The sequence below is a fragment of the Sus scrofa genome, chromosome 5 (assembly GCF_054392235.1).
Source record: "Sus scrofa isolate SSC_HxYL_T2T_F1_AM1 chromosome 5, Sscrofa_HxYL_maternal_Yorkshire_Landrace_v2.0, whole genome shotgun sequence".
NCBI classification, from domain to species: domain Eukaryota; kingdom Metazoa; phylum Chordata; class Mammalia; order Artiodactyla; family Suidae; genus Sus; species Sus scrofa.
Genome location: NC_139387.1, coordinates 107,190,556 through 107,215,764, shown reverse-complemented (window position 1 = coordinate 107,215,764; position 25,209 = coordinate 107,190,556). Strand labels below are relative to the sequence as shown.

General features: G+C 34.4%; 1 protein-coding gene across 50 annotated transcripts in view; it reads right to left on the bottom strand.

Annotated features, from left to right (window-relative positions):
* The window catches only part of PPFIA2 (PTPRF interacting protein alpha 2), a 461,887-nt gene that overhangs the window by 306,216 nt on the left and 130,462 nt on the right, over positions 1-25,209 (bottom strand). For 8 of the 50 annotated variants that reach the window (XM_021093046.2, XM_021093047.2, XM_021093048.2 and 5 more), the window contains exon 1: positions 20,063-20,463. The exons of the other annotated variants lie outside the window; for them this stretch is intronic. In XM_021093046.2, the coding sequence (XP_020948705.1) occupies positions 20,063-20,143 (81 nt within the window). In that variant the 5' untranslated portion in view covers positions 20,144-20,463. Of the gene's footprint in view, positions 1-20,062; positions 20,464-25,209 lie in introns of those variants that run through there. 50 annotated transcript variants of the gene reach the window in all.

Here is a 25,209-nt window from a genome sequence, read left to right as displayed (position 1 = left end):
CTTTTCTTTGTTGCTTAATTATAAGGGTGAGTTATTAACCTATCCGGTAAAGAAAATTCTTAAGGAAAATTAATAAAAATTCATAACATAAATTCAAAAGTGGTTATTCAATATATAATAGGAACTAGTATAGCTTGGCTGATATCATAAGAAGGTAATAAGAAGTGTGATTTGTTTGATATGTTAATTTTAATTAATAATAAGTTTAAATGTCACGTTCCAAATGTCAGATATGAGAATCTTCAGATTATCAGGTTGTGTTTCACATTTGTGGGGAGAAATAGAACAGATGTATATAGGTGCTAGTTCCCAATTAAATAAATGCTCTTGGTCACAGGCCTTAAGAAAAGAATGGGTACCAGTCAAAGCGGTAGCATATCTTGGCCTCTCTTTTTCTTGTCTAATGACACCCTAAAGGGTATGTGCACAGCTGCTATCACAGTCTCTGTAGTAGTGAGAAAATGGTCAATTTCTTTCTAATAACAACATAGCAGAGTTTTATACTTAGAGCTTATATCATAAATCTGGGGTGCCAACTATCACGTGTATCCATTTAAAGATGTTTACACATCCTTTCTTCTGATTCTTGACCCACACTTGGCTTTAGCATCCTCCAAGGGGAAACAGTAGAGTCAATACCTAGGTTTGATAAACTGTCTCTGTCTCCAGATTCTTTCTGATAAATTGAATCCTCACATCCTATTCTCAGCCTATGATTTCAGAGCATTCATCTGGTGATTCTGATCCTTGGTTGGGTTGGGCAACCACACTCACAAATCTTTATTTACTTTTTCAGCTAAGAATTTATAAACCTCTTAACGAAAGACAGAAAGAGAGCAGCATGGTTTCAATCACTGATGCAAGAAGCTTCAAAACTGCTATTCTAGCAATAGCAATTAACCATATCCCTCAAATACATTACATTATTTTTGAAATATCTTTTTCTATTAAAAGCGCTGTAGTTGACTCCGGTCCTAGAGCAATCAATATTTCTTTATAACTTAAAAGCACACCAGTATCTCAACTGAAAGAAAAAATAAATCCAATCTGTACACAGTTCTGGGCTGGAAACAGCCTCAGTAGGAGGTGTACCTCTGACTTTCACCCTCTCATTAGAGCTTTTCTTAATATGTCTGGTCTGTGATAATGATTTTGGCTTGCAACTAGACAGATGGTATTCAATTGCACATTTAATGTTACATTTTCTAATATCGTAATATGAAAATAGTTATCATGGGCTGCATATCAATTTTCTGTAGACACCCAGGAAAAATAACTTTCACATTTCCTCTTTTATCATCTACTTCTGTGCAGCCAGAAGGTTGCACGCCACTCCTTCCCATCTGTTGATGTATTGCTTGTTAATATAGTTTTGTTTTAATCAGGGAATTAATGGAGAATTCTAGACAATATAAGGTTCTATTTAATAGCAACTAAGTTTTAAAAGAAGAATAGACTATATCTCAGACTAAAACTACATGCCTTAGTTAACACGGTGCCCCTATAGACTTTCTGTTTTTCTTGGGAAAAACCCTCCATTCTCCTAAGAAGACTTGCATTACTGTCCATTTATGGAAACAAAATCCTAATTTAACTGAGCCTTTTGTGCCTCACACTGCCCTTACATTTACCAGTTTAACTGTTTGCTTTGTGCTACCTGAGGTTAGATGACACGCAACCCAAATTATTTTGATATTTTCTCCTATTTTCATGGCATTGTATCAAAACTAATTTGAATGCTAAATAAATCAAAACAAAAATCTGGGTTTTTTTTTTTATTCTGAAGACTAGCAGAATATGCTGCAATGAAACAAAAAATATATATATTTAAATTTTTTCAAAGTATGTAGGATGGTGAAGAATAATTACTTTAAAAGTATATCCTCTAATATTTGTTAGAGAACGGGTTTTAAAATCACCTTAAGAGCTTTTAAATTTCTATTTTACTTTAGATTTGTTAGCATACACTTAATGATTACTTTTCTATATTTACATTTCCACACTAGAAATAGTTATTGAAAGATAAATGTAATTAAGAAATCTGGAAACTCTGAATTTCATCACAGAGTGATGAGGACAGTGAATTTCATCATCCCACCAAAACAGAGAGTGTTTCTTACACCACTCCTTTCACCAGCTCAGAATTATGACAAAGCAGACACTTACAAATCCACTACTACTGCTGGACAACTAGTACAAATACGGGCCTCAGTACTTTATAAGAAACAAAGTTTAAGCTTATAAATTTCAGTTCATACATATGACCTTGTAATCATTACTTACAGAAGAGATATTTATGAAATATTGACTCTGTGGTCTGGACCAGGATAGGCTGTGCTATAAAACTGCATAGAAGTGAGTAAAAGTGAGCAAGAATATACATATGCCCTGCTATCTGGAGTTTCCACTAAAAAAAAAGCAAACAGAAAACAAAATAGGACAAAAAACTCCACAATATAGATAAATGTATAATTATATACTGAGATAACTAGGATGAGAGAAAAGAGTATGGTGCTATAAACCTATAAAACTGAAGCACTTAACTAATGGGTCAGCCATAGCTGTTATATTAGCTAGGATGAGGTTCAGTTGCATATGAAAATCACAAAATAAAAGTGACAGAAACAAGAGAGAAATTCACTGCCGTCTCATCCAAAAGGCTGCTAGATGTATGTAGTCCAAGGCTATTTATGGAAGTTCCAATTTGGCAGATGTCCATAATCCTTCTCTTTTGTTTCTGCCAAACTGAGCATGCACTTCTACCTCATTATCAAAGATGGCTGCTTAAGCGCCAACCATTGGTTTTGCATTCCAACTTTAAAGGAGTAAAATGAGGTATGATGTCTTCCATCTCTTTGAAAGAGCTTCCTAGAAGTATTACACAACCAGTCCTGTTACTTAGTGGATAAGAGCTTCGTCATATAGCCATGCCTAGTTGTGAGGGAAGATGGTGTAGCCTTATCAAATGTGCTTAATTAACAACTGAGATAATTTCAATAGAGAAGAAGAAAATAGCAGATAATTGGAAGCAACGAAAAGTATCTACCATTGCTTGCCTGAGAAAATGGCTTTAGATCTGAGGTTTGAAGGAAGAATAAATGTTAACTAAATGGTTGGATGAGGGGAAGACTGAAGGGAATCCCAAGCAGAAGCACAATCCACATGACTGCACCAGCCTCCAGTGCAGCTGGACATGGACTGCTTGTGCGCAGTATTCTTTTATGTAGGAGAGAAAAGAACTTCTCTCTTGTCGCAGTCAATGCTATTTTGAGAACTTTATATATACAATGCAACTGAATACTAACTAATCTTTTCTAACATAGCAGCCTATGCTAACCCCTTAGATAAGGTCTTGCTTCTTTATATTACTATTATTATTGAGCCTGGAACATGATGAATTTTTATTTTGTTTGTTAATGATAATAGGTGTACTCTTATGATAGTAGGTTTACTCTTATGATTTATCACAGACACACAAATAAATAAATCTCTCCTATCAAGATTACATACATATCACATAAATATCATTAGAATATACAAAAATGGGTATGTGTGCAAGTATAACTGAATTATTTTGCTATAGAACATAAATTAACACAACATTGTAAATCAGCTATACTTCAATAACATTTTTAAAAATGAAAAAATATCATTAGAATATATACATTTTATAAGAGCAGCTTGAGATAAACCAAAAAATCTTGAAAATGTTTAGATAATAAAATCTCAAATCTTAGGAAATATTTCTCTGTGAACATAATTTTTACAGAATCAACTTAATTGCTTATGCTTTCCTCTGATATATACATATGCTGAAAATATCCCTGCCCATTTACTTGATTCATGGAAGATAAACATCAGTATATCTTATATTTTGTAAAATAATTATTGTAGGAGTTCTCATTGTAGCTCAGCAGTTAACAAACCCAGCTAGCATCCATGAGAATGTGGGTTCGATCCCTGGCCTGGCTCCATGAGTTAAGGATCTGGCCTTAACTGTTGCCTTGAGCTGTGGTGTAGGTCAGATCTGATGCAGCTCAGATCTGATGTTGCTGTGGCTGTGGTGTAGGCTAGCAGCTTTAACTCTGATTTGGCCCCTAGCCTGGGAACCTCCATATGCCACAGGTACGGTCCTAAAAGACATAAATAAATAAATAGATAAATAAATAAATAAATAAATAAATAAAAGTAATTATTGCAACTATCCAGATTACTAAAAATAACATTCCTCTGCTTAGAAGAAAACTGTAAATTACAGCAAAATACTCCACTTAAAAAATCCTATAAGGGGTTGCTCATTTTCCTTCCACATTTTCCCTTTGGACTTGGACACCCTCTGCCTGAAAAGCTCCTTTCTTGTGCACGGTCTTGGCAAAGAGACATGGCCTTCAATCACATGCACCCCTTCACCTCTGCCATGATGTCTCACAAAATTCTGTCTGTTCTGGGAAGATCCTGCTGGACGTTAAAATGTCTGCGTAATGGCTGTTGGCTCTCCCTAACCACAGCACAAAGTGCAGGAAAGAGAAACACTAATCCACACTAACAATTCAGGAGTTTCTAAAGCATTTTTTCTGTAATAGTAAAATATAATTCTGATGCTTCTTTTGAAATACAGAACAAGACTGCTATCTTCTCGTTGAAGCTAAATTAAAAAAAAATCTTGAGACAAGCTATTTGTGAACTTACAATACTTCAAAAACTAGTGCTTTTTTCATGACTGTATTAACATCATAGTTTTCCTATGAACTTATTATTTTGAACTTGTAAATATAGCTTGACATAAGGGCAGGTACCTTATGAAAGCTAAGTGACACTCCATAGGCCTTATTATTGAAATTTAGCTGAAGGCACAAATTTAATGATCAAACACACAAGAGGGATTATTCTTGATGTTCCAGACTTGTGCAGTGCAGGAATAGTAGCCACAAAATGCCATTTTTCTAACGAACACTTATTACTTTAATCAAACTCTAGTTAAAAAATCAAAATTTTTAAAAGAGAACTGGTCGCATTCACTACAGTAGATAATTCACATGTTTTATTTCCTTTTACACAGCTTCTGGGTGACAGATAAGTCATTAATTAACAATGGATGAGGATCATTCTTGACACAGCAATACATTAAGTCTGAATTTGGAAATTCCATGGCAAACACGCCCTAAAGGAGAGACACGCGAAAGGTCGTCATTCCTGAGGGCTGGTTCTTGATTTAATTAGCTTATTTTAATGCAAGCAAATGGTTTGGAATCCTTGCATTTCATATATCAAGTGGAGTTAAAAATTGGCCTATGAAAGAAATAACTAAATGCTTTAATAAGAACAAATCAAAATCATGTCTTTCTAAAACATAATAATTATTTATAAACAGAAAAAGGCCTGTTGGATATTTAACCTTCTAGCCACCATTTATCCTTCAAATAGAAAGCACCTTTTTTTGTGCTAAAACAAAACAAAACAAAACAAAAAAACTCCATCTCCTGCCCACAATGTGTGACACTCCTGCATGGGCATCACCTGGAATTCTACTTTAAAATGAAGATTCCATGATTATCTTTACCAGATTTTCTGTTTCATCTCTGGGGTGGTATATGGTAGCTTTACATAATTATCCAGAATTATTTCCGGATAATTATGTAAAAAGTCTGACCACCCATGTAACAGTTCTAAGGCTCTTTTATTCTGATGCACAAGAGAGGAAGGATAAAATGAACATAAAATAAACATAAAATAACATAAAATCTGAAAGCCCGACTTCAATTCCCAGAGAGAATTTGCATTGATAGTTAATTTAATTATTTTATAATTGAAAGTATTATCATCTTGAAAAACAAAGTATTCTGTTCAAATATTTTAAAAATAACATAAGTAAAATGTATGCTTTAGGTATTTCTGTTTTGCATTTGTGCTGTTAAGCCCCATGGTAAACACCTCTCTAGACCTTAATGACAATCCCTCGAAGACTATATTCCTATCTATCCATTTACAGATGAAAAACTGAAGTTATCTTTGTCACCTGTCCAGCAGGTGGCAGAGAATAATGAATACTCAGGTTTGTCTAACTGCTATATCATATCACCATAGATTAATGAGAATTTTATATTCAATACTGATGATTTTAGGAAAATATTAGATATTGAAAGGAAATTGATGCTGATTTGTACACAGGATACAGAACATCAAACAGATGGAAATACAACATCTCAGTCTTATATGGAATTCGAGTGAAATCCGTATATCCTGGTATCACTTAGTGGACCTTAAATAAGATTGGATGTATTTATTTAAAGTTTGGGAATGTTTTATATTTTTTCTTTCAACATTTATACAAAAATTGTTAATTGTATCTTCTTTCCACCAAGTAAACAAAACAATAACTCACTTATGAGTGCACACACACACACACACACACACACAGGCGAGATGACTGGGTTAATCAACCATCTTCTGTTGGATACTTCATATTTTGCAGTCACAATGTCAAGTTTAGTTGACACAGTCTCAACATAAAGCTCAGTATAAAAGGCACCTTGTGACTTCGGGGATAATTACATGTATCCTTTATATATTCAGACATTTATCGAGCACTCATAATTCACTCACCTCACAAATATATATTTGTCCTTAAGGAACTCATAGTATTATGGGGAAAAGACATGCCTACTTAAATGGCATCAGTGTTAGTTATTATGACAGAGGTAAGCACAACGTTTTATGGAAACGCAACAAGGAGGGTGGAATTATGATACCGTCATGAAAGTTACATATTGCACTGGGGCTGAAGAATGAATGAGAATTTGTGGCAATCAAGTAGAATATGGGAAATGGAAATACCAGTGGCAGCAAAGGCTACAGAGATGTAATAAATACTTTCTTGTCTAAAAGGAAGGCTAAAATATGTTTGAGCACCATGGTCTGTCTGTACTATACCTCATTATAGCAAGTGGGAAAGTGTTGGGACAAGGGTTGAGCAATCCAGGTAGAAGCAAGTAGATGATGGCACATTTATGATTAGATGAGGTTCAGGTTGGACCAACCAGACTTTCTCTCTCTTGAATTTAAATCTTAAATAGAAAAACATGGGCAGAGTTAACCTACCTGGTGAGAACACCATGAAGAGACTACCCTTCAAATCATTCTAGTACAGAGATCCAAAGCTGTTCAGAGGCCTCCCAGGCCTCTCCATAAAGCCTTCACCACCCACAATTTACAAACCGCACACTCCAATACTCCCTGTCCACTTTCTATGCTCTGAATCTCTCCTTAGCACTTACCGCCACCTAACATACTACACATTGTCCTACTTACTTTATTATCTGTTTCAATGAGAATATAAGCTTCATGTTTTACTTTCTTACTAATAAATATCAATTATCCTATTTGTTTCATTTATTACCTGTTTTGTCTCATCAGAATACTAACTCTATGATTTACTTGCTCATTAATTATCCAAAGCATAGCATAAAACCAGGTGTAGAGTTGACTGCTAGAGTCTATAAAATCATGATTATTTTGGTTTTCCTTCAGTGTTTCCCATATCAAATATATTTTTTCTTCTCACTAACATATCTGTGATCAGTTTCTGTTGCTTATAAAAGAGCCTTAACTGAATTGTGTTTTTAAATGTATAAAATGCTTTCAAGTGTATTTTCTCATATCAACCTTGAGAAATGTATTTATTATTCTCATTACTCAAAAATGAAGAAATAGAACCTCAGTGAATGAAGTTTGGTAATCTTTGCATATGCACGTTTCAATTTATAGACATGAGACTCAAATCTCACCTGCACCTTGCACTGTATACTCTGCCTCCTCGTGAAATTTCCCAGCATAAAGATTCCATTGAGATGTCTTTAACAACTACCCACCTCAGTGTTTTATCACAGCAATACCCAGAGGCTCATTTTCTGTATACAACTGAAAAAGACTCAAGTGTATTCAAATCAAAAGAACATTTCTTTTGAGTGGGAGAGATTGTCTTTCTTTCACATTCTTTTTCCTGGGCTACAAATGTCCATGATGTTTTTCCACATTTTTTTCTTCAGAAGATCTACTTTTCATTTAATAAATTATGTTGGCAGCAATCTATATTAAAGATTTATCTCTCTATTTTTTTTTAAAATGTGGTACCCTAACAGGCTATATTAAATGAAATTATATTGACGTCATGTGAAAAGTAAGACAGAGAGATGGCCAACAGGCACATGAAAAAATGCTAACCATCACTAATGATTAGATAATGCAATCAAACCTACAATCAGGTACCAGCTCACACTGGTGATAATAGCCATCATTAACACGTCAACAAATAACAAATGCTAGAGAGGGTGTGGAGAAAAGGGAACCCTCCTATGCTGTTGGTGTGAATATAAATTGCTATAACCACGATAGCAAACAGAATAGTGGTACCTCAGAAAACAAAATTATGTAACTACCATATAACCCAGCTATCCCACTCCTAAGCATATATCTGGACAAAACATTCATTCAAAAAGATACATGCACCCCTCTGTTCATTACAGCACTATTCACAATCGCCCAGACATGGAAACAACTTAAATGTCCTTTGACAGAGGAATGTATTAAGATGTGGTACGTATATACAATGGAATACTACTCAGCCATAAAAAGGACAAAATCATGCCATTTTCAGCAACATGGATGCAACTAGAGATTCTCATACAAGTGAAGTAAGTCAGAAAGAGAAACACAAATACCACATGATGTCATTTATATGTGGAATCTAAAATATGGCAAAAGTGATCCTATTTATAAAACAGAGACAGATCATGGCCATGGAGAGTATACTTGTGGTTGTCAGAGGTAGGGGGGTGGGAGTGGGATGGATGGGGAGTTTGGGGTTGGTGGATGCAAATTATTATATTTGGCATGGATGGGCAATGGTGTCCTACTGTACAGCACAGGGAACTATGTATGACTGGGTCACTTTGCTATATCCAACAGAAATTGAAGAAGCATTATATATCAGCCATACTTTAAAAAAAAAAAAGTATGGACAATTATCCAGATAAACTATCCTGCAACATTCTATATGTATGATTGTATGTTGACCTCTCCCGACAAAGGCACAAATTCTCCTACATTTCATTTAGCTTATAACAAGTAATGACTGTACCCTTATCATTACTTACAATGTTCTATTTGCTTATATTTCCCTAAATAAATGTTTTACATTGCCATTTAATTTTTAGTATTACATATAGGCAAATACAAAAATAGACTTGATAATTAACTAACAGTGCAAATGATATTAACTTTATTTCAGTTATAATATTTCATGAGGTAAAATAATATTTTATCTATATTATTAAAGAACATCTATTCATTCTACACATAGTTTTTGAGAGCTTCCTATGTGTCAAGCATAAAATCCACTTTTTTGGAATTTATGTTTATAATACCATATAGAAGCATTGAGCAAAGCTTAATTTTTCAGTTTCTCTTTATTTCCCTTTTAAAAAAATCAAAATGTAATTTCAGTCAAAAATATCACATCCTGTAGTTCCTGTTTTGGCTCAGTGGGTTAGGAACCCAACATAGCATCCTTAAAGATGCAGGTTAGATCCCTGGCTTTGCTTGGCCAATGATCCAGCATTGCCACAAGTTGAAGCATAGGTCACAGATGCATCTCAGATTCAGTGCTTCTGTGGTTGTGGAGTAGGTCAGCAGGTGCAACTGTGATTCAGCTCCTGGCCCAGGAACTTCCATATGCCATAGGAGTGGCCACAAAAAGAAAAAAAAAAAACTTACTATGTTCGTTAGCACTGAAGATGAACCCATGTTCAGACAGTCCAACCTTAATCGTGATAGCACCCTGATTGCTTGCTTTTTTGATTTTTTGCCACATTTGCCAATATTTATTCTCATTCCAATTTCCATTTGGGGAGATTAACACAGAAACTCACTCATTAAGTCTAATCTAAAAGTCTGCTTCCAATTCTACCTTAAGTCCCATTCCTACTTGATTATCTATTGCTCAACTCAGCCATCTTTCCATCTCTTGATCCATCTTCATGCTATCTTTTTTTTCTTAGAAGATAAAGCACTCCTCATTCCAAGGTCAATTTTGCAGCTATTCCTTTAGCCTCGCCCTTCTTGATTTCTCTAGATTTCTCTGCCCTCTAGCAAGAAATATGTCTGGCGAAAGGAAACACATGGCTTCTTGTTAGGCAAAATGGTCTTTTGCTTTTAAAAAGAGTAAATATTGAATGTTTAAGATTTAGTAAAACAAATCACTCAGGGCTGTTTTCAAAATACCGTGCCAGGTCAGGAACGAGTCTGTTCGTGAAAGACTCTTAGAAGAAGTACCTCCTCTTCAGGTGACCAGCATCAGGAGGGTGCATTGAGTGGGTGTGTCTACACCTGCATGATACAACATGGGCACAGGGAAAACACGACTGAAGAGGGGCCTGGAATTATGTTTTGGAATTACAAGAAGATACAGGACACTGACTCTCTGAGCAAAGTTTGCAGTGGCAGAACTCTGTCTAGGATGGTGCCACAGACCATGGCCCCGTGGCCAGTCATAGAATATGGCTGGTATATACTGGTGGAAAAAAATCTTTTTCACTTTCATTTCTGTGTTATATTCATTTTGAAATTCCTATCTTTTCGAGTAATGTTCTTAAAACTCTTTCTCAGTGACACACTTGGAATTGATTCTTTTAGCATATCACTTTATTTTGCATGATTCTCTATTCCAATATTTATTTGACTTACCATATATTGCAACAATTGCTCCTTGAAAATATAGACCACATCAAAAACATCTTATTTAATACTGTTCCCTAAATGAAAGAAATGTGTATGCAAATATTTGAACTGCCTTATACTACTGTAGAACATTTGGTTCTTTATGCATTAAATATTTTAACATCTAAAAAAATGATACAACATATAATATAGTTTAACAATGATAAAGTACAATTTTTCAAACATAATTTATAATACGTCATTCATAATAGTTTCTTTCTTTTAGTATTTCAAAGAATGTTTCCTTTTTAGCATCTTATAGGCCAGCAGCCACAGCTCTGATTGGACCCCTAGCCTGGGAGCCTCCATATGCTGCGGGTGTGGCCCTAAAAGGAGAAAAGCCAAAAAAATAAAAAATAAAAGAAGGAAACCATATGCTATATAACAGTGTAGCATGACATTGTAGTTCACAACTGTCACTTCTGCACTGGTTTTATTCAATAGGAAACAACTAATAAGTATGCCGTTTTTATGTATCTTCTGTAATTTTTCACCAACATAATCAAATATAAGAATAGTTAAACTGTAAGAGCTAGATTATATTCATTTCTTCCTGGTGATATTGCTCAGTTTTCCATGGAACTTTGCCAACTTCTGCTTTGTGATATAGCATAGCAAAATATAACTTTTTAGTATTTTTTAAAAATGTTATATACTCCTTAGCATTGTTAAAATGCCTAATTATTTTTGAGATGCTCAGCAATTTTTTTGACAGTTCTGTTGCCAACAATGGAATGAAATCTTACTGACTCTAAATAAATTTAATAATTACTCTAAATCTTTACATTTTGTATGAAGCACCAAGCATATAAAGAGAACCGTTCTCTTTTAATTTGTAAATATTTCTAATTATGTACTAAGTTAGCCAGTTTCTCAAACTGCTGATTTTAAATTTGCATCTGTATCTGTGTAAAACTTGAGATGATAATAAAAGTCATTATAAAGATATTCAAAATGAATTTACAAAATATAATTTTAAAATATTTAGTCACTCACTTATGATGGAGCATGATAAATAATGTGAGAAAATAGAATGTATACATGTATGTGTGACTGGGTCACCTTGCTATACAGTATAAAATTGACAGAACACTGTAAACCATCTATAATGGAAAAAATAAAAATTATTATTTAAAAATGTATTTATAACAGGAATCCAAGTATTTTCTAGACCATACTTAAATCCATGCTCCAAAAACATCTATAATCACAAAAATATTCTGTATAAAAAAATCTTAAAAAGTTAATTAAATACATTTTAATAAGATCCCTTAACTTATATACAAAACATTTAAAGTGGTGAATATGCTTTCTTAGCATTAATTTTTTTCTATATTTAAAATAAGAAAAAAATCATTTGTGGAATAAATTACAATATTTCCAAAAGGCACATTAATCATTAAAACAACACTTGCTAATCTTGATGAAGTGACATCTTTTTTTTTTCTTTTTCCCTTTTTTTTTTTTTAAGGGATGCCAGTGTGGCATATGAAAGTTTACAGGCTAGGGGTCCAATCTGAGCTGCATTGGAGGCTTATGCCACAGCCACAGCACCATGGGATCCGAGCCACACCTGTGACCTACACCACAGCTCATGGCAACGCGGGATCCTTTACCCATTGAATGAGGCCAGGGATCAAACCCACATCCTCATGCATACTGGTCAGGTTGTTACCACTGAGCCACAACAGGAACTCCTGGAGTGCCATCTTTATTGGAAGTAAATACTTTATATATGATTCAATAAATAATCCATTTAGCACTCATAGTATCCTCGTGATATGCTCTACTGTTTTCCAACCAACAAGGACAGCGAAAAGAGAAATAATTTCACACACTTACAGTCAGACTCTAGTAAATGGCGGAAACCTGTTTTGAAACATGTGTTTAATTCAATAGTGCATGCTCTAAACTATAATGCAATTTTATTTTTTGAGAATAATTCTTATTATTTGTAAAATATTTTGAAAATGGAAACGAGAAATCCAATAGTGGAAAAGTTAATGTTGAACTTGATTTAAAAATATATTTGGAATTAGATTTCATTGGAATTACACAAATTGTAAAAGTAATACCTATATGAACATTTACATCAAAGCATTTCCGGAAAACCAAAGCACGCGCTATTACGACTTTTGGCTAATTTTTCAGGAGGCAACTCTAGGACTTCTGAGCACAGAAATCTGGTGTTGAAGTCTGGCATAGTCGGGATACTCAGCAAGGTGTCAAATGATTTCACAAATTCGTGTAAGAGAATCAGTTTTAGGTCATCTTCAATTTATGCATGAATTAATTCACTCAGAAAACACAGACACCACCGAAATGACAAGCATTAGGCTGGGTGTCCATAAACAAATGTGAATAGCTAAGTAAAATAAATCTTAATGCTTTTTGGGAGTTCACAAACTAGTGGTGAAGAGGGACAGGTAAAAATCTAAATATGGTATAATAAATAGTATGACAGACTTACGTTAATTACTTTGTGAACGTGCAAAGACAGGAGGATTTCACTTGAACCGAAGTTCAGGGGTTATATTCAAGGAAGGGGTTAAAAGAAAAAAATTAGTTTCCAGAGTGCACTTACACTTTGGAAAATAAAGCAAAGACACACAGAAAGAGTCAGGAGCATCTAAACTGAACTACGTTCAGAGGTGATATTCACAGAAAGGGGATTAGGAAAAAGCTTCCAAAGTGTGTTTGTAAAATAAACCAAGCGTGCACACACACACACACACACACACACACACAGCCCAAATGGTAACAATTCTGGGTAAGGCAATGTGTCCAAGCATTTCATGCCCAGTCCCAACCCTCCCCCATTCTCCTCATTTTTTGCCAAGGTCATTTCATCTACTTCCATAGTTTTCCCTACCTACAGATGCTTCCCACATTTATATCTACTATTCAGCAGAGCTCTCTCTTGAGAGCCAAACCCTTCTTTCCAACTGTCTCTCCAATCTGTCCAAACTAAACTCAATGTATTGTTTTTCAAAGCTTCTTCTCCTCCTCCATATTTCTTTCTTCCTCATTAGAAACCTTGGAGGTAAGCTTGCCTTTTCCTCTCTCATCTCCTCCATTCAGTAAGGTAATGAATTTTTAAATCTGTCTCTTAATGACCCTTCCCTTGTCCTTAACGTCTCTTAGCTCGCATCCTTACCACCACCAGTACGTTCTAGACCCCACCTTTGCCTGCTGGGCTGTTAGGACTGCTGCCCACTGAGCTCTTACTAACCACCAGGCACTGTGCCCTGGGCATGAAATGCTTTATCGCAAGAGCCTCCTAATTAATTTCTCAACTTCCTCCCCCTACAGGCAACACCTGAAATAGAAAGCTATTTTAGCTAAGTAAAAGCGAAATGTATTTGTGGACTCCATCCTAAGAATCTTACAACCATGTGTGTATTCCTATGCAGAGGTCATTCTAGATCAGGATACACTCTCCTTTCCAGTCTGTAATTTAATTCAACCCCTGTTGACTAATGTAGGCTGTGTTCTGGACAGTCTGCTTGGGGCTAGTGATCTAACACGGAAAAAAAAAGGAAACAGTGCCTATCCTCACAGAATCTAGAGGCTAGTCAACTTTTAGAAAGTGGAAACCTCTGCAGATGGAAGAGTTATGATTTCCTATGGGAAGCCCAGGTTATTCACTGATTTCTGTGGTTGATCTCACTGAAGTGATTAAGAAATAGTATGTTTAGGAAAGATTCGTTTTCCCCTCAATTTCCCTTTTTGTCTTTCAGTGCATTTCTGGGATATAAATTGATTGGCAATTTGATTTCTATAAAACTGTGTCCTCATCTGTTGAACCCAAGATCCCAGTCCATCCCACGCCATCCTCCTCCCCCTTGGCAACCACCAGCAGACTATTGCCTTTGGAATGGATTGGCAATGAGATCCTGCTATGTAGCACTGGGAACTATGATGGAGATGATACTGTGGGAAAAAAGAATCTATACGTGTATCATGGGTCACCAGGCTGTACAGTGGGAGAAAAATAATGTATTGGGGAAATAACAAAAAATAAAAAATTTTAAAAAACTGTGTCCTTATTGGATAAAATGAGGAGATGTAACAAAATGAGAGCCTCAAGTTAAAAAAAACCACTGAGAATGTAGTACAATGTTTTATTTCTACAAAGTTCTGGATTAATAGATCAAGAGGATTAGAAATTATATAGTTTGGAACACTTTTGCTGCTGTGTTTAACCATCAATATTTTAGGCAGGAGAATCTAAGGGGAAAGAGTGTGGAATTTGGGTTTCCACAGTCCTGGATTAAGATAGAAACTACATAATGTACACAAGGCATTACCAGCAACTATTTGAGTATATTTTTTGAGAACCAGTTACTTCCATCTGCAAAGCAGGGAAATCATGAAAATTCAACTAGATTTTTTTTATAAAGCTAAGGAATAATTCTCACTTTCCTATCAACCAGCTAAACACAACCCAGTATTTGAACTAAACAGCTGATCAACACCTGTCACTCCTCTGTCAAAATCCTTGAATCCAAAGTTCAAGTTCCTGAGGATCTGGACTTGACATTCAAACCTCTCTTTGTTTTCTGGATGCTGCACAATGACTTTTAGCCATTTCCCAACTCCAGCTTATGTTCCAATTGCATCAAACACTGCCTTTCTTACACACCAGTAAGTACCTTTAAACACACCAGTTCGCTGCTTGAAACACCTCTTGTATCTCTCCTGCTCATAATCATGATCAGGACTGTATACAATTGGGCTGCAGAGAAAAGCCTCAGTTCTCTCACTGAGCTTGGGGAGTCTGCCTCTATTACTATATAACCCTGGAGCCAAGGTGTCTGTCTGTCTTACCTCTTTCAGGCTACTTTGCTTTCTTCCTTTCTTTCTTTCTCTTTCTTTCTTTCTTAAATATATAATATACATCAAGCACTGTGATAAATATTTCTAGTGCATTTAAATATATCAATAGTAAGAAGTTATAATATGCTCCAAATAATAGAAAAATAATGATAGATTCCCAGGTAATACCAAAATAATAGAATATAAAAACCTGCTTTTTTTTTTTTCCGTGAAACATCCTATGATCACAAAGATATGGTGTCCCATCTTAATTATCAGTAATGTCTTATGAGTTAAATTCTTCATGCAAGTGAGATTTCCAACTTGCTTATTAGTCTTCCACATATTTCAAGTAATAGTATCCACTAAATGAAAACTGATATGTTAATCAATTTTAACGTTCTCTCGATAAAATGTGAAAACAATTAATAAGGAATATTAAAGAGGTATAAAGAAAAATATCTCAAAAATATTTTGTCTAGCTGTAACAGAAATCTATTTTAAAAATAATAAAATGAAAGCTTTTCTGAGATCACTCAGGTAACTGTTAACTATTTTGAAGAATCCAACTGTGGTATACAAAGGCTTAGTATTAAACACATTTACCTTTATATATCTCTAGATATTTCTCTGATAATATATGCTTCTCACCAACTGCTTATATACTAAAACAAAAATAACTTGTAGTTTGCTGTGTTGAATTTTCATATTTTCATATAAAAACATATGCTCCCAGTTTATTATACAGAGATACTGGCAGTATCCATATTCTAGGAACACAGATTAATAAAATATTCTCTGCGATTAAAACAAAGATAGTAAGTGCTTCAGTAGTGATATCAACAGGCAAATGATCTAAGGAAATGGACTTAACACAACATGCATGAATCAGGTGAATGAGTGAAGGCTTCGTGGGGGCGGTGGCATTTGAGATAAGTTGTTAAGTAAAAAATAATTTTCCAATGGGCAGGTTCAGTGAAAAGGCAAAGACAACAGAAGCACACAGAAAAACTTCTGGAAAGTAGGCAAAGCAGTATGTTGCATGAACTCCAGGCCAGAAGGAGCTTTTTTATGACAAGCTAAGGGAAAAAAAAATTATCTTTTAAGGACAAGGAATGCATAAAGTATTTTAAACATGGAAATAGCAGATTAATATGTATCTTACTGCATGGCAAAGTATCCTTCTCTTGTTACCAGTGGGTCCCAGGAGGCCACAGAGTCAAAGACTTTTACACATATTCTTGGCAGTTAATTTTATTAATGCTAAGATTAAATGGCAAAGAGATGTATTCTAAGCAGAAATTGCTCTTTGGGCTCAACAGATCAAAACTGCTCCCACCAGCAATAGATTCCTTTGGTTTGAGGAAGTGGTTTGCAACCAACTTTTGCTTTGTTTTTGATAGTAGCACATTATTTGTTATTGCTGTTCATGAAAACTTGCATAGAGCTCCAAAGACTGAAAAAGAGAGATGCAGACTAAGGAAACATTAAGAAACTTAAAAGAGTGTATTCCTCTTCCCTACTGCCTCTAGACATTACAGACAAGCTCCCATGAAACCTTAGGATTCTGCAGACAGTTTGAAAACCACTAGGTGAAGATACTGAATCCCTAGGAAATGAGGGGGTAACACGCTGGCCATCAACACTTGTGTGTGGATGAACACACCAAGCCACGGTTAGCTAAGCCAGAGATTTAGCAAAGCATATTACGTAGTTTTATTTATAAAATAGAACTAAATGTGAAATAATGTTCAGACATCATATTTATGGTATAAAATTAAAAAGAATTTGGTGCATTCATATACAGGATATATATTTGTGTATGTATATATATATATATATATATATATATATCCCATATATAATATATAATTTCATTTTGTTTTAAAGTAAGTTTCCCATTTGTACATATTTGTGCCCTATAAATTGATAATTTTAATGCATATGTATATTATAATTAATTTCAGTTTAATCAAAAATCATTCCAAGCAACTATACTCTAGAACATGATTCTTGATAATAAGTTAGTCACTACATATATAGTGTAAATTGGGTATTGGCATCATGCAGGGTCCAGGAAACTTTGAATAGAAAAATGCAGATATAAGTGTATTCATAGTACATAGACGTGATACCTCACTCCTAAGGAAATTAATTTACACTAAGTGTTAGATAGTCTATACAAAATTGTATTTGCAAGTGTGTGTAGAATTATAAATGTATTTGGCTAAATTAAAATGCAATGAAAAGAAAGGCATGTAATCAAAATATCCCTCAGCTTCTTATTTGTCTTTTTACCTTTGAACTCTTCAGGTCAAATATGTTTAAAATTTGGTATTGTACAATTTCAGCCAAAATGACAAGAGAGTTTGAACATTTGATGAGAAAATGGAACTGAAACCCAGTATAGCTCATGCTAAGCTATCTTAAATGTTTTTGCATATGTTAACTCTTGTGCCAGAATAATTTTAAGGGAGTAAGCATTAAAATCTCAATTCCTTGATGCAGAATCATTTCAGAAATGCATTTATGCCATCCCATAATGAGAACCACTTTTGAAAATTTAACTAATCATTTCCACAAGATACATTTTTAAACAAATGGCCTGTTACATTTATAGCATCTCAGTTCTCATGACAGTATTTTAACCGAAGAAAGTACACTGCCTTGAAATAAGTTAATGTTTATATATATGTATATATATACAAATATATATATACAAAAACATAACAAAAATAATCATGTTTAATTCAGTCCTTTGAAAATAAAAGCAAAGAGTAGACTTTTATAAACCTTTACTTTCATGCTTTCAAAGCCATCCTTCTTTATTTCTTTTCTTCCACCAAAAGCAAATACAAAAATAGCAACAAAAAGTTAAACACACATTGCCTGTTATATCATAAATTTCAAGATCAAATATTTTTGTGAGATTGAAAACATAGGATAATAGGGTTCATATTTGCCAAGATTTCTATTTTATCTAAAATCCTAGCATGTTTACAGCAATTGTTCTAGCATCAACAATAAAATGAGTGGTTGAAAATCATTCCAGTGTTTTTTCAAAGAAAATCACCTGCCAAGAAATGTGTCAGCAAGATCCACAGAAAGAATTGTGAAAAGCCTGTGCTATGACTGAGCATATGGAATTTACTGACCCTTACACTTTAAGAGACTGAAGCAGAATACCCAATGTCAAAAGCTGCCCCTAAGAGGCAGCTACAGGATATTGTAAAGAGTGTTTATAACTCAGTGTACTGAGAAGAAAAAAAAGTAATAATTCTGTAGAATAGCCCCAGGGCAGTTGCATTTTGAATCACTGCCACAATAAGCAGATCGCCACTGGAAAGCAAATATATTTGGTAACAGCACAGACTTGCACTATCAGGAGACATCAGTGTAAAGCAGAAGAGGCGACAGGATTAAAAATAGAAGTATAAGAAGGAGAGAGAGAGTAATTATATCTCTCGCCATAGTGTGCAAAGGCAAGAGCCTTTAATAAGTCAGATGTGCATTTATTCAGAGCCCTCTTTTAAAAGAATTCATACTGTCTCTCCGCCATTAATTTATCTAGATCTTTACATTTATCTTTTCAGTCTATTACAACTATACAGTTAAAGTAATTAAACGCTAGCCTGTTTAGATTCCCGTAATGTAAAATACACAAAGGAAAAAGGTTCGTTTTCACTTTTAATCTAGTGATGAGATGCCTGCACTACAAAGTAAATCAAAGTAAATCTTAGTACTGAAAAATGCAATTTGAGGATAAAAATGAGGTAGAGTATGATTTACTTTAGACTTAACCATTCTCTAGATTGATGACTGATTTATTCACAGGCAATTGAAATACATTTAGTAGCTAACAGCTTTGTAACTCACATTTACATTTATATTGTAAATCATTTTGACTTTTTGATAACACAGAAAATCTTCCATCTTAATGAGTTTCTGCTTTACCACAAATTGAAAAGCATACTAAGCATGGTACTTAAGTGCCTATATTATTGATTGCTTGTATATTGCACATATAAGAAAATTAAATAACAGGCTAATGTTAAGCTACGTATATGAAACACAAAACATTTTTTTAAGCTCAGGGAACATAGTTTGCAAAGTTCCACAAAATGTCTTTTAATTCTTCTCTTTCCATGATATATGAGGGAAGCAACTCTCTAATTTTCACTATATTATATACATAAATAACACTGTCAGGACATCTCATAAACCCTCAAAAGATACTGTAAAAATCCTTGTGAAAATGAAGGGTTTGCTACTATTTTGCTTGAATTCACAGAGAATCCTAATTTTTCACATTAAAAAAAAACAGATTAAACTAACATGTACATTGTCTATATCTTACATTCGCTTTAATACTTTCACACTGTGCAGTTTTTCCTGCCTTATTTTCCTCTTTATTAAAAGTTTGACTATATATTAACTTCCTAGGTAGTGAAGCCATTTAAAGCACACTTACTTGAAAAGTGTAAAACCGGGTCCCATTAGGAGGATGCACTTTAGGGGAGCCAGAAACGGTGTTCATATCCGAAAAAATCATTTCTGATCAGAGAGACAATATAATCCACAAGGAGCTACAGATGCAGAGCAGAGAGCTTAGCGTACAGACAAATCCGTGCATGCACTGAGGAAGTCTAGAGGGTAAAATGAAATCTGCCCCATCCTTCTTAGATACACAGTGATAGCATGTTGAATCTTTCTCCTACGTTTGAAATCTAAGCGGAAAGGTCATCAGCTGTTGACCTTTTCCGCAGCTAGTTCTTTAACACGTACAATGTTTTTTAAAAAAATTAAAACACCAAAGGGAAAAAAGCAAGAACCAACAATAAATGGAGCTTGAGCAGAATCTGGCAGTGCTGTGGACCTGCCCATCTGTTCTCAGTGATAATCACCTCCCTCCACCAGAGTCTAGCAGAGTGATTATGCTAAATATCCTGGTTAACCAATAACATACAGTTTCATTTCAGGGAAGCATGCACAGTGTAATTCAGAGGACCTCTTCTGTCTAACCTGAAGCTGCTTCCTCTGCTGTTTAAAGCTGTATTTAGTAACAATTTACTGTTCCGTCACTGTTATTTCTGCATGTTGCTAAATCTCTTTGTTACTTCCTGTCTTTTCAGAGTGAACATTTTTTCAAAGCCCTTTTTTGTTAAGCAAACAGTTCCTTTTTTAATGCATTGTTCAAATCATATTATGGCTGGCTAGGATATTCAGGGGAAGGCATATAATTCAGTAATGCTATATACTAGGCATATTATCAAATAAAATGCATCGAAAATTTTTACTTTTCTGCACTCTTAAAGAATGTATGTAATATATGGAATATATTGGATGTAATCATTATTTTCTTCTTTCCCCCACCTTAACTCAAGAATATTGTTTCACGATCGGTGCTTTAAAGCATACCATACATCTGTCTTAAATAATTATAACTTTATCTCCTGTATAGAAAAAAAATTAATAAAATACATTTTAGATACATGAAACTTTTTGACTCAGTATCTAAAAATATTCATTACAAATATTTAGGCTGTGTTGCAAAGCATGTACATTTTTCTATGTCTTTTAACAAAAATTATTTAGTCTGTATAAAAGATTATATTCAGATGACTTTACACTTTTTAGAGGTAAAAATAAGTGTTCCATTTACACACAGTTCAAAAGGCAGAGACTGCAGAAGGGCTCAGACTAGAATGAATCCAAAGTGGTGTCTTTGTGAATATGTCTAAGATGACATAGTTATCCACAATCAAGAACCAGGAATCACTTGCTTTGAGCCTGAATACTACACAAGTAGTATGATAGTGATGAGCTCTGGAGACTTAAATTATTGTTCATTTTTACTTTTGACTTTCTACTTATGATTTAGATTTCTAATATCAATGGGAAGGAAGTAGAAAAAAAAGATTTGCAATTCCTTAGAGGGGATTCCTATATTCTAGTAAATTATGTAAGTAGGTAATTATATACTTAGCAACCAGCTAAATAAGATAGAAGATACACTGTTAAATTTAATTGGGGGATAATTTTAGATTTAGAGAAAAGTTGTAAAAAGAGCACAAAGAGTTCCCATATTTCCCTCGGCCAATTTCTCTCCTTGTTAACATCTTGCATTATTAGGATACCTTTGTTAAATCTAAGAAACGGATATGTTACAGTACTATTACCTAAAATTTAGACTTTGCTTGGATTTCAGCCGTTTTTTCAGTAATGTTCCTTTTTGCTCTAGGTACCCATCCAGGCTACCACATGTGTTTAGTTTCTACGTCTTCCTAGGTGTCTCTGGTCTGTGACAGCTTCTCAGCTTTTCCTTGGTTTTCATCATCTTGAGAGTCTCTAGTTTTTAGAAGACAATCAAGAACTTCTGGTCAAATATCCTGCAGGGGTATCTCTCAATTTTATATTTGTATTATTTTGTCTGATGTTTTCCTCAAGATTAGATGAAAGTGATGGGTGCTGGGGAGTACCACAGAGGTGAAGTGCCTTTCTCATCACATCATACTAGCAAAGTGACCTCATCACATCATATTGGGTCTACATGATGTCCACATATTCCCAGGTTTGTTAACCTTCATTCGGTTAAAGTAGTATTTGTCGGGCCTTTCAATTGTGAAGTTCCTATCTTTTCCCTTCCCATACTCTATTTTTTGGAAGTTAGTTACTAAGTCTAGCACTCTCAAAGAACTGATGGGGGGAGATTAAGCTTTACCTCTTGGAGGGGGTATCTACATATATTACATGGAATTCTTCTATAAAAAAATCTCTCCTCTGAGTATTTTTTCAATCGATTATTTATATCGGTATGGACTCAGATATATTTATTTTATACTTTGGGTTATGAAACAATTCCGTTTATTTGATGCTTACATTGTCCAAGCATTGGCCACTGGGAGATCCTTCAGGTTGGATCCTGTTTCTCTTTACTGTGATTCAATCCTCTCTTTTTTTGAGCACAAATTGCTATTTTTAAAAAATGTTTTTTACTTGTATGATGCACGTATCATTTGTAAGATAATTATCCTCCTTAATTATACCTCTAATTGTCACTGCAGGTTTACTTGAAAAATCATACACTCTCTTTCCATTATTAGGTAGCCATATTACTTCATTTTTCAAATTAATCTGATAAAACCCTTTCTGAGGTCTTAGCCCACATGGGATTCATCCCATTGGTTCTCAAATAAAATAACTATATATACATAGTAACTATGGTAATTACTGATGCATATATACATTTTTAGCTGTTCCCCCTTGAAGATAAATACTTCCTCTTGTGGTTGATAGGGCCATGTAACTCATGCTCCCTGGGAGTTGTGATTGGAAAAAAAAGGTCCCCCAAAAACCTGAACCTTCTTGGGAACACAGGATTTAAAGGGAAAAATTTGCCAAATAAATTAATTATGGTGCAGGTATAACTTCCATGTATTTTATGCTTATTTGTAAACTGGTTCTGATATTATTTAGACTAAATGACTCACTAGATTTCTTACTATTATTGTAGAGGAGCCAATAAATCCAATATTTCTTATATAAAATCACATAGTCCTGGCATAATCTCACATATTGACTGATTTTGGCTCACACAGCAAACTATATAAGCTGGGAAATCTGGAGCTTTTTAGTCAGTAAGAATACATGTTCTTTCTTTTTCATATTTCTTTTGTGGAAAGGGGAGGAAAGAAATATGAATTAATGTTGAAAGAAGGAGGAAGTAGAAACAGTATTAATACATAATCATTTTAAGTAATTTTTTTAGCCTAAACTTTGCTGAAATTGCCAAAGTATACATACTTCCCCAACCTCTTTTTTTCTATGTAGGCCATTTATGATAATGACACTATTTCATTGTTTTGAGGGTCTATTTGGAGACAGCTCAGCTTTCTCCCTCTACCTGGTAGCATGCTGAAGGTGGTACCAAGGTCTGGAAATTGCTGCCTTGTCCATTTAGCTTATAGAGGCCTGGTACTGTTTTCAGGTGTTAGAGGCATAATTATAAAAGACACAATCTGTCCTCAAGAAGTTTTAAATTTGGTGGGAGAAACATCAACTAGTTAAGGGTAGTTAACTAACGAGACGACTGAAATGTAGCTTAATACACACTGATGACTGATTTAACCTAAAGGAGACTAAGTTAGTTCATCTGAAAAACACCTAATTCAAGGGATATATCAGCGCGACCCTTGCCAAAGCAGGAGGTTAAAGACTTTCCAAAGAGAAAGATCCATGGGAGCAAAGAGAGGAGTAGGTGAAGAAATAGAACAGTCAGGAAAATATGGCAGAAAACATTTCAGAGCCTGAGAGAGAACTGCCTGAGGTGCATTTTTTTTCAATGTATAAACATTTGCTCAAGTGAAATTAGTAGACTTAATTTGGTCAACACCCTATTCCTATGAAATTAAGTAAAATTAGAACATACTAATCATTTAGAAATATATGAAACATAGAGTCATAGTCTCATACTCTTGGTTAGTTTTCCAAATAGCTTTCCAAGGATTATTATGGCTTGTCAAGAAATCTGAGGCTTATTTTGATTGTTTTTGATTTATAATAAGGCTATTTAAGGTACTAAAAGAAAAAAAAGTTCAACAGTACTATGTAAAGCCAAATTTAATATGCTGATGGTAGCTATCATGGGTTTCCAGCCAATGTTTATCACATGATGGGCAAATAATATGTCTACTTGAACTGCTACACACAGACCACGCCCCCAAATCTCTCAAGATGTATCTTTTACCAAAAGAAGTAAATTAGCCATAATAACTCTAGGAGGTTTAATGCCAGCTATCTCAATCACCTGATTTTTGCAGAAAAAAATTGAAAACGTAAAAGGATAACTAAGTTACACTTTTTTAAAAACATGGGTAAAATAAGTCCTGAAGCCAGACACTTGTCTTTAGTAGACTTACAGAGAAGATTCCAGAAGTCAAATAATGCACCATTCTGCCTCTGGAAATAATTACTCGTAAGCCTTCTAAAATGTATATTATTAGTTTGGTTTTATAAAAAGTTAAAAAATGCTTTAGAGCTACTATTTCATATCCTCTTAGGAAGATTAAGCACAAACATTTTTATATCCCTTCAAGGTAATTTTTTCAACAAATAACTGGTAAAAATCTGTTTCAAGACAAGCAATTCAATATAGCTTTTCTTTCATTCATTTACGGGTATTGATAATAAGCTCAAAATTTTGCTAGAATAGGAATTTGGGAAATTAAAGGACTATACTGAAAAAGACTGTTCATTTACTGTTAAGTTTCCAATACATGCTTAGGGGGGAAATGCCATACTGGATGAAGAAAAGGAGAGAGAAAGAATGAAGAGGAGGAAAGGGGAGGGAAGAGATGTCTATACAATTTACATCATAGCATTATAAGATAATAAAGAGTTTTCCAGCCAAGCATTCAGTTAGAAGTCGTGCCAGATGGAGTGAAATTTACAGTCCAGATGGGAAATGCATCCTAGTGAATCCATATGGATGACACATGAAAAATAGATAAGTATATATCGCCAGCTATCTATCTAACCTATCTCTATCCATCTTATACCTATCAATCACCTATCTGTCCAAATACATATTCACATTTATGCACCTCTATCTATATCTGT